This window comes from Buteo buteo, chromosome 32 (assembly GCF_964188355.1).
Source record: "Buteo buteo chromosome 32, bButBut1.hap1.1, whole genome shotgun sequence".
Taxonomy (NCBI): Eukaryota; Metazoa; Chordata; class Aves; order Accipitriformes; family Accipitridae; genus Buteo; species Buteo buteo.
The window spans coordinates 2050704-2060287 of record NC_134202.1 but is presented as its reverse complement, the minus strand read 5'-3'; the positions used below and the strand labels follow the sequence as shown (position 1 = coordinate 2060287).

The 9584-nt window shown below is 60.6% G+C and overlaps 1 protein-coding gene across 2 annotated transcripts; it reads right to left on the bottom strand.

Annotated features, from left to right (window-relative positions):
* Positions 1 to 1829: 1829 nt before the first annotated feature.
* Positions 1830 to 9085, bottom strand: LOC142026174 (ADP-ribosylhydrolase ARH1-like). 2 transcript variants are annotated; one of them, XM_075019021.1, is made up of 8 exons: positions 9057 to 9085; positions 8760 to 8983; positions 7683 to 7781; positions 7505 to 7610; positions 6414 to 6493; positions 6158 to 6341; positions 5774 to 5909; positions 5177 to 5460 (listed from the first exon to the last, which is right to left on the bottom strand). In XM_075019021.1, the coding sequence occupies exons 1-8, from the start codon at positions 9065 to 9067 to the stop codon at positions 5329 to 5331; spliced, it is 972 nt and encodes a 323-aa protein (XP_074875122.1). In that variant the 5' UTR covers positions 9068 to 9085; the 3' UTR covers positions 5177 to 5328. The 2 variants fall into 2 exon arrangements, with proteins under 2 accessions (XP_074875121.1, XP_074875122.1); XM_075019020.1 differs by lacking the exon at positions 5774 to 5909 and having other exon boundaries at positions 1830 to 5460.
* Positions 9086 to 9584: the final 499 nt, after the last annotated feature.

Sequence of the window (9584 nt, the reverse complement as noted above, 5' to 3'; positions counted from 1 at the left end):
TGGGCTAGTTGGATCTTGCATAGTCATTTCACGGCTGAGGAAGAGAGACCCGTGAGTTGGCTTTTCCCCAGAGTTAGTTATTGCAGCAGTTGGCAATGGGGTATTTGCAGTTAGAGTATCCTGGAGTGCCAAGGCAGCTGCTGGCAGTACTCTGCTGAGATTTCTGCTGTAAGATTTTTTTACCTGGCCTCTTAATTCATATCAATGAGTAGTCTTTTCTGAAACCCATTTCTACAGAAGGAGCCAGGGAGATGAAGCAGCACTGGGACAAGCTGATACCGACTCTGCCTGGAAAAGTGAAGACCCAACTAGAGATAAAGGCAAAGCAGAGTCAGGAGAAGGAACAAGAAAAGTTGAGGTTGCTCAAGAAAATGGGACTTTCAACATCAGCTCCAGCCCATCACCACGGCCTGTTGTGGCAGACCTCATGCAGCTGTACAGGAGCGTGAGCGCAGACCCCTCACCTCTGCCCGCTTGTCCCAGCTGCTCTTTCACCGACGATACCTCTTCACTGGACACTTCGATTTCTCTCGACTCACCTCAGCCTAACCCCTTCTGGTGTCCCTGTCACCAGTTCCAACAGGGATACTGTACCTCAGAAGATGAGTCTTTTTAGAGTAAATAAAAAAAACGTTTTGGCCTTGGCTGTTTTGGCCGTTTCCGTCGGGGTATAATGCACAGAGCTGGGACCAGCGCTGGATCTGTGAGAGAAGCTGTCAGAGACCTGCGCTCCAGTGAGGGACCCCTTTGTCCCAGCATCAGCCTGGTTTCCCCGCTGGGGCTGTCAAGAAGGCTTTCACCCACCAGAATGGGGACGTGCTGGTGGGACGTGAGGTGCGAAGGGTTATCCTTGAGCTGACTGGGGATGCTGCCCTGAATGAGGATGGACTGGGCAGAGAGGGAAGGGAGTGCTGGAAAGGATGGCCAGCCAGCGCTGAGCGCATCAAGGAGGGCTGACGGGGTGGCAGAGGCTGCGGGGCTGGAGCAGCGTTGGGATGATAAATGAGCGGAAAGCTGGAGTGGGGCTGGGTGGGAGAAGGAGTGGAAGGAATGTGATATGGGTAACCAGGCTAGCATTAAAAATGGAACAGAGTATAACGAAATATTAGTAATAGTGTAAAAAGAAATGGGTTAAGCTTTGCAGACTGTCAGCAAAGGGGAGGAACACTTTTGGAGTACATCTAAAGTTACGCTGGCCAAATACAGTGGATCCTGTTAAGGCTGATGTGGAGGCCTGACTCGCGAGGGTCTTCTCGGAGCATGTCAGATGACGCACAGGACGGACCTCAAACCCAGTCTTATCACAATTCTGCTCTGCAGTTGTGACTGAACGGTACAGCAGCCAGGCAGAACATTGTTCTAGGCTGCCTTGCTGGGCAGTACGAGCACCTCCTCCCAGCGCTCCTCCCCCTGTGCAGAGCAACCCATGGCCAGCCCCGGGGAAGCCCACCACGCCTGGATGTATGATTTTTTTCAAAAGAATCCAGGTACTGAGCAGTCTTGCAGAGAGCCATAAGTGGGAGACAAGTCCTGAAAACCGGGGGAGTGCAAGCGGTGCCCATGCTGGAGAAAAGGCAAAGGGGGAGAACAAGGTTCAGGTGTCTCCTGAGAGGGCCTGACTCCATCCCCTCGGGGTGTGGGTGCTGGGCTGGGGGGGGAGAGCTGCGGGTGGCACTCCCTGATGCAGGGATGTTTTTTGTCGGTGTGGCTCAAAGGAGCAATTGGTCAAAGAGCTGTGTTCCCCCACGTGCTCTCCATCTGGCCTCCTGAGTTCTGTTCAGTGGGACAGCTTGTCCCAACGGGTCAGCGAGAGCCTCCAGGCAAGCAGCACTAGCGAGCCTCAGAGAGTGAACGTGGGCGAGCGGAAAAGAAATTGCGCACAAATGTGAAGGGTGGCTTTGAAAATGATTGTTTAGGCTCAAAATTTTTGCTTTGTTGCGTTTTAATATGGGGTTTTTTGCCTTTAAGATTCAGGTTTCCACTCTAAGAATGAGGGGTTTGCCTTAAACATGATGGTTGGGACTCAAAAATGAGGAGTTGAGTGTTAAAAAGGAGGGCTTTTTTTCCCAAACTGTGCGCAGATCTTGTAGCCAGAGGGGCAAGGCTTTGATGGTGTTTGTTCCTCAGTCGGGCATGTCCTTGAGCAGCCTTCTGGGACCTGCTGTGAGCATGGGGTTGGGCTGGAAACTGCTTAATGTAGAAATAGAAAGACCCAGTTTGACAAGCCTAGCTGGACAGGGTGACACTACAGACTCCCCAGTGAGACACATCTCACTCCAACACTGCGCTCCCGGTTCTGGGCAGATCTCTTAATTTTGGCACTTCAACAAGATGTTCCAGTTCCCAGCCTGGCACCCTTGGATGCCCAGCTAGACCCCAAGCAATGGCAGCCCCTGCCAACCTCCACCTCCCTGTCTAGTTTTATTGCTGAGCATGACATCATATGGTATAGAATATGCCGTTGGTCAGTTAGGGTCAGCTGTCCCAGCTGTGCCCCTCCCCAACTTACTCATTGGCAGGGCAGCGTGAGGAGCTGAAAAGGCCTTAATGCTGTGTAAGCACTGCTCAACAACAACTAAAGCATCAGTGTGTTATCATCAGCACTGTTTTCAGCACAAATCCGAACCGTAGCCCCATACAAGCTATGATGAAGAAATTTAACTATCCCAGCCAAAACCAGTACAGGTGGTTAACCCTGGTTTCCTATCACCCCTTAGGCCCATCACCCTTGGGGTAGTTAAACCTGGGGGGCCATCAACCATGGGCTGGTAAAGCCCAACATCCAATCAGCGCAGGGGCCCATCACCATTGGGTTGTTTAACAATGTTGGGCCATCGTGCCTTTGGCCCATCACCCTCAGGGTGGTTAAGCCTGGGACCCATAACCCCTTGGACCCATCAGCTTTGGGGTGTTTAACTGTGGGGGTCCATCACCCCTTGAGTCCAGTCACCCTTTGGGTGTTTAACCCCAGGGGCCCCTCAGCTTTGGGGTGTTTAAACTCCGTCACTCCTTGGGCCCAACAACCTCGGGGTACTTAACCCTGGGTTCCCATCACACTTGGGGTGGATAACCTTGGGAGCCCATCACCCCAGGCGCCCACCAGCCTTGGGGTGGTTAACACTAGTGGCCGGTTACCCCTTGGGCCTGTTATCCTTGGTGGCTTAACACTGGGTGACCATCACTTCTTGGGCCTATCGCCCTTAGGATGGTTCAACAGTTGGGGGCCCGTCACCTCTTGGGCCCATCACTTTTGGGGCAGTTAACCCTGGGGGCCCATCAGCCTGGGGTCTCATTGCACTTGGGGTGGCGAAACCTGGATTCCCATCGCCTCTTAGGCCCATTACCCTTGAGGTGGCTAACCACTGGGGCCCACCAACCCTTGGGCTAATCACCTTTTAGGTTGTTATCCCTGGGGTCCCACTGCCCTGGGGTCCATCACCCTTGGTATGGTTCACCTCAGGGGGTTCTCACCCTTGGGGTTGTTAACCCTGGGGACCCAACACCATTTTGGCATATCACTTTTGGCATGGATAACTCTGTAGGCCCATCACCTCAGTGGCCCGTCACGCATGGGCTGATTAACACTGAGGGCTTATCACCCCTACGGCCCATTATCCTGTGGGTGGTTAACCCTTGTGACCATCACCCTTGCGCTGGTTAACCCTGGGGGTCCATCATCCTTGTTGTCGTTAATCTTGGGGACCCACCAATGCATGGACCCATCACCGTTGGCCTAGTTAACCCCTGAGTTCCCATCACCTCTCATGTGATGATGGCCTCATCACCCTTGAGATGGTAAATGCCAGGTGGCCATCACCCCTTGGAGTGGTTAAGCCTGGGAACCCATCACCCCTTGGGCCCATCACCCTTGGGGTGGTTAACTCTTGGGGCCCATCAGCCAGGGCACTCCTCGCCCTTGGGGTGGTTTACTCTGGGGCACAGCACACACAGGGTGTTTAACCCTGGAGGCCCACCATCATGGGGGCCTATCGCCCGAGGGGTGGTGAAACTTGCTTCCCAATCACCCCTCGGGCCTATTACCCTTCGGGTTGTCAACCCCCACCAACCTGGGGGGCTCATCACCCTTGGAGTGGTTAACCCTGGGGGCCCATCCCATCTTTGGCCCATCAGCCTTGGGGGGGTTAACCTTGGGGACCCACCACCCCTTGGGCCCATCACGCTCAAGGTGGTTAACCCCCAGGGCCAACATCCCGGGGGACAACCACCCTTTGAAGTGGTTAACACTGGGGCACATAACCCTTGGGGTGTTTAACTCTGTGTTCCCATCACTCCTCGGGCCCATCACCCTTGGAGTGGTTAACCGGGGGGGCCCATCAGTGGGGGGCCCATCACTTTTTGCCTTGAAGGACCTTGGGCTGTGGTTCCCGCTAAGGTGACCATAAGTAGCAACATGTGAAGGTGGCCATCACCATCCTGGGTGGCCCTCAGAGGGCTGTGGCAGTACGGTTGTGTGCTTCTTCCTCTCCACTCAGCACTGACGAGCCCACCCTTTGAACACTGGGTCCAAGTCCTGGGCTACCGGTACAAGAGAGACGGAGTGACTGTGAGAGAGTCCAGTAAAGGGCTGCTGAGATGCTCCATGGCCGGGAGCCTCTTGGAGGGGCTCTGTGAGCCAGAACGGTTCAGCCTGGAGAAGATTTGGCTGTAGGGGGTCCCACCCAGGTGGGATGTCAGCAATGGCAGTGACAGGACAAGAGACGCAGGGCACAAACCTAGACACAGAGTGACCTGGGAGGACACTTTTTTACTGTGGGGGTGACTGAGGCTCCTCAGGGAAGTTCTGGGGTCTCTAACTGTGGAGGGATAAAAGGCCACCTGGATGTGGCTATGGTGGTCTCTGTGGGGCTTGCCTGAGGCCCCCAGCACCCTCTGAAGGGCCCCGCTTCCCCCCAGGGTCTCCCAGGGGCCCTCCCGAGCACCCCAGGACCCCACGAAGGGCCCTGCTGACCCCCAGAGACCCTCCCAAGCTGCTCCAGGATCCCGTGAAGGTCTCTGCTGCACCCTGGGGACCCACAGGGGCTTTCCTGGGAGGGGGACAGCAGGTGACACCAGGGACACAGGGGGGCTCAGCGTTTCCCCCAGGCCAGCGCGTGGAGGCGGTGGGCAGCATCGCGCAGCCGCCCACGGTACTCAAGGCAGCAGTGCAGCCCAGGGGGGATGGGCGCCAGCCCCCCCCGCAGCCCCCAGCACCCAGCGGCGATGGTCCCCGTCGAATCGCTGTCCCCGCCATGCAGCACCGCCCTGGCACACAGGTCCCCCCAGCACCCACCGGCTGCCAGCAGGGCCTCCAGGGCCACCATGGGTGCGTCATGGCCGCTGCGCCCTGGCCACCCCTCCAGTGCCCAGCCCAGGTACGCAGCATCCCGCTCGGCTGGTGACGGAAGGGACGGCACCTGTGGTGGGCCATGACCCTCCAGAAGCCCCCGGGATTCCAGGTACCTGCAGGGACATGGGACACTGAGGTCACTGGGAACACTGGAGTCATTGAGGACACGCGGACACCGGGGTCACTGGGGATTGTGGGGTCTCCAGGAACACGGGGATATTGGGGTCAGCAGGGACGTTGGTGTCATTGGGGAAATTGAGGTCATTGGTGTCACCGGTGACAATGGGATAATCAGTGGCGCTGGGGGTCACTGGGCTGTGGCTTTCCAGCAGCCCCTGTGACAGCAGGTACCTGTGGGGACACTGGGGACGATCGGGACACCCAGGGGCACCGTGGCAGTGGATGCAGTGGGGACACCAGTAATACCAGGGAAACCAAGAGCACCAGGGACACCGAGGTCAGTGGGGGTGTGGGGTGGCCCTGGGCCACATTCCCACGGTTGAGGACGGCAGCACCGGTTGGGACACTGGGAGCAGCAGGGACAGGATGCGCACCGGTGGCCCTGCAGACAGAGTGGCCACCAGGGCCAGCAGTGACACCAGTGACAGTGCGGCAGGGGACACTGGGGACATCCAGGCACTGGGGCAGAGCAGCGACACCAGTGGCACCAGTGTGGTGCGCCTCCAGGACTGGGAGAGAGCCTTGCAGGCACTAGTGACACCAGTGACCCCCTGAGCCCCTCCCAGTATCCTCACCAGCCACTCCCAGTGCTCCCAGTGACCCTACAGAACCCTCCCAGTGCCCCCTCACCGGTGCCAGGCATCCCCAAAGAAGGGCCAGGCGGCAGCGTTCTCCCCCACGGCAACCCCAGCACCCTCCACGTAGTCCCATGCGAGGGGCAGGACCCGCAGCAGCTCGGCCCCCCAGCGCTCTGGGGGCTCCCCCCGAGCCCCCAGTGCCCCAAAGAGGGCCACCGCTAGTGCTCCGAGGTACCCTGTGGGGACAGGGATTTCAGGGGGGGCTTCAGTGTCCCCTCCTCCCCTGTCCCCCCCTGCCTGGCACCCACCGGTGGGGTGGTGGTGGGTCATGCGTCCACTCTCGATGCTCACCCGGATCAGCGTCGGCAGCTCCCGGGCATGTGGGTACCTGCATTGGCATCAGCCCTGTCCCCGTCCTCCCCTGTCCCCTTCCTGTCCCCGTGTCCCTAGCCTTGTCCCTATCCCCATCCCACCACCCTTGTCCTTGCTGTCCTTGACCCCGCCGTCCCCATCCCCCCGGCCCCCCACCTCCATATCCCCCTCTCTGCTCCGTGACCCCTATGTCCCTTCCTCTCTATCGCTGTCCCCATGTTCTCTCTCCCATAGGGCCCCCTGCCCCAGCTCAGACATCCAGGGACCCCCATGCCCACTGTCCCCCACCTCCCAGTGCCAGCACCACCATATGCCCAATCCCCAGTCCTTGTCCCCTCCAGGTACAACGCCCCCATGTCCCCATCCCCCTCTGTGTCCCCATTCCCCCACCTCTTACACCCCCATGTCCCTGTTACCCCATCCTCATCACCTCATGCCCCCTTCCCTCCAGCTCTGACACCCTCATGTCCCTGTCCCCCAAGCTCTGGCACCCCCGTGTCTCCATCCCCATGTCCCCCCATCCCGCCTTGTCCCTCTTTCCCCATGTCCCCTTCCCCCCCCAGGTCTGACAGCCTTGTGTTCCCATCCCAGTCCCCTCCATCTCCCTGTCCCTTCCAGTTCTGACACCCCCATGTCCCCAGCCCCGACACCCTCATGTCCCCGTTCCCCAGCTCGGACACCCCCTTGTCCCCGTCCCCCGTGTCCCCGTCCCTCTGTGTCCTCATCCCTCCAGCTCTGACACCCCCACGTCTCCATCCCTGACTCCCCTATGGCCCTGACACCCCGTTACCTGACAGCCCCACGTCCCCATCCGCACTACGTCCCCATCCCTCCGTCTCTGGCACTCCAGTGTCCTGTCCCCCTGTGCCCCCCATGTCTCCAGCCCCCCAGCTCTGCCACCCCCCTGTCCCCACCCCCATCCTGCCCCTGTCCCCCCAGCTCTGATACCTCCGTCCCCCCCATCCCCACGCGCGCCCCCGTGTCCCCATCCCCGCGCTGCTGTCCTTTCCCATGTCCCTGTCCCCACCTGAGGCCGATGGCCAGGCTACGCATGGCAGCCCCGCAGCCAGTGCCGGTGGGGTTGAAGGGGATGCGATAGCCCTCAGGCTCCCCAGGCCGCAGCTGCGAGGTGCCTGGGGGGGGGTCAGTGGTGTGAGACCCCCTGACACCCCCTGACTCCCCCCAGACCCTCAGACCCCACTCACCCAGGATGCTGGTGGGCCCTGGCTTGCGGCCCTCCATGTCGCCCATGGCGGCCACGTAGCGGCGAGCCAGCTCCTGCAGGAGGGGTTCCCCCTCCAGGCCTGGGGGGGGGTTAGTGAGGACCCCCCTGGGCCACCCAAACTGGAGGGGAGGGAGAGGCCCCATGCACCCCCCAAATCGAAGGGGAAGAGGAAGACCCCCAGTGCCCCACCCCCAAACGGTGGGGAAAGGGAACACCGCTCCGTGGAAAACCCGAAACTGAAGGGGAAGGAGGACGCCCCCCATGGACTCCCAGAAGTGGAGGGAAAAGGGGACACCCCCAGAACTAGAGGGGAAGGGTGACATCCCCCATGCACCCCCCACAGCAGGAGGGGAAGTGGGACAACATCCATGAACACCCCAAAACGCAGGAGAAATGGGGAATCCGCCTGAGCACCCCCAATTGGGTGGGAAAGGGGCAACCCCTTCTGGGCCCCCCAAATTGGGAGGGGGAAGTGGGCCCCCTCAGCACTCAATATGGGAGGAAAGGGGACATAAATTCCCACAAACTGTGGGGGAAAACGGGAGCCCCCCCCGCGGGGAAATGGGGACACCCCAGTTTTTGGGGGGGAGAAATAGGGAACCTCACTGGAGCCCCTAAAAGGGGGGCAGAATTAGGATGCCCCCAAACCCCCTCCAGGGCTGGCCAGGGCCCCCCAAAAGCCCCTCCCAGGGACCCTCCAGTCTGGGCCAGGGGTATAACAGGAACCTCCAACTCCCCCCAGAAACCCCCCTAAGCAGCTCAGAGGTATAACGGGGACGCCCAAACCTCCCCAGGGTCCCCCCCCATACAGCCCAGAAGTATAACGGGGAGCCCCAACACCACCCCCGGACCCCCACCATGCAGCCCAAGGTTTATAACAGGGACCTCCAACCCCCCCCAGGGAACCGGCATGCAGCCCACGGGTATAACAGGGACAGCCCCCCCCCCCCGCCGAACACTCGCTCCACTGTGGGCCTGGGGTACAATGGGGACGCCCTCTCCTGGGGACCCTCCCCTGTGTCTGTGGGGTGCAGTGGAGACCCCCCCACACACACACCTGTGGCCAGGCCCTCGGCGGTCGCGAGGTGGAGGACAGTGTCATCGCTGACGGGCCACTCAGGGGGCTCGAGGGTGATGGCCTCCAGCCCCCCCAGCTCAGCCAGCTCGGCATGGATCTGGGGTCCCGAGGTGCAGTACTCCCAGCGGCCCCCCCGGTACCCAAGCGCATCCCCCACCCCACTCAGCACCATGGCTGCTTCGTAGGCTTCCACCGAGGGCACCCTGGGAGAAACAGCGGGGTTTCAGGGGGGTGCCAGTGGTGGGGGGTACGCCGCGAACCCCCGGGGACACTCACGTCTCCTCCATTGCGGCAGCAGCTGGGGATGCCCATCAGGTTTGGGGCACGGGGCCAGCGCTGGCCGGGGGCCCTTAAGGAGGATGAGGACACCCTGGGGACTGGGGACAGGGGGCGGGGGGCGCGATGGGGTGCTGTCCCCATGGGGACGGGGATGAGGGACGCCAGGACCTGTCTCCTTAGGGGGTGGCAGGGAGGGGAAAGGCTCCAGGGGGGCCCAAAAGACACTGAGAGGGGACTGGGGGGCTCCGCGGGGCACCCAGAGGGGCATGGAGGGGGGCTCTACCCAAAGAGGGCTGGGGATAACCCAAAGGGCACGGAGTAGCCTGGGGGGGGGCACCCTGAGGGGGGACTGGGGGACATCCAAGAGGGAGACAGGGGACACCCAAAGGGACCTGAGGGGTACCCCAAAAGGACCTGAGGGGTGCCCCAAAGGGGCACGGAGGCACATGGGAGGCATCCAGAGGGGCACACGGGCACATGGGGAGCACCCAGAAGGGCTGGCGGGGTACCCAAAGGGGACGTCCA

Bases quoted from the DNA above. Each gene is read 5' to 3' on its own strand.
- LOC142026174 (XM_075019020.1), bottom strand. The intron at 6,494-7,504 runs GTGGGGACAGGG...ATGCCAATGCAG, and splicing joins AGCCTGGCCATCGGCCTCAG to GTACCCACATGCCCGGGAGC. The intron at 5,461-6,157 runs GTGAGGGGGCAC...ATGTCCCTGCAG, and splicing joins TTTGGGGATGCCTGGCACCG to GTACCTGGAATCCCGGGGGC.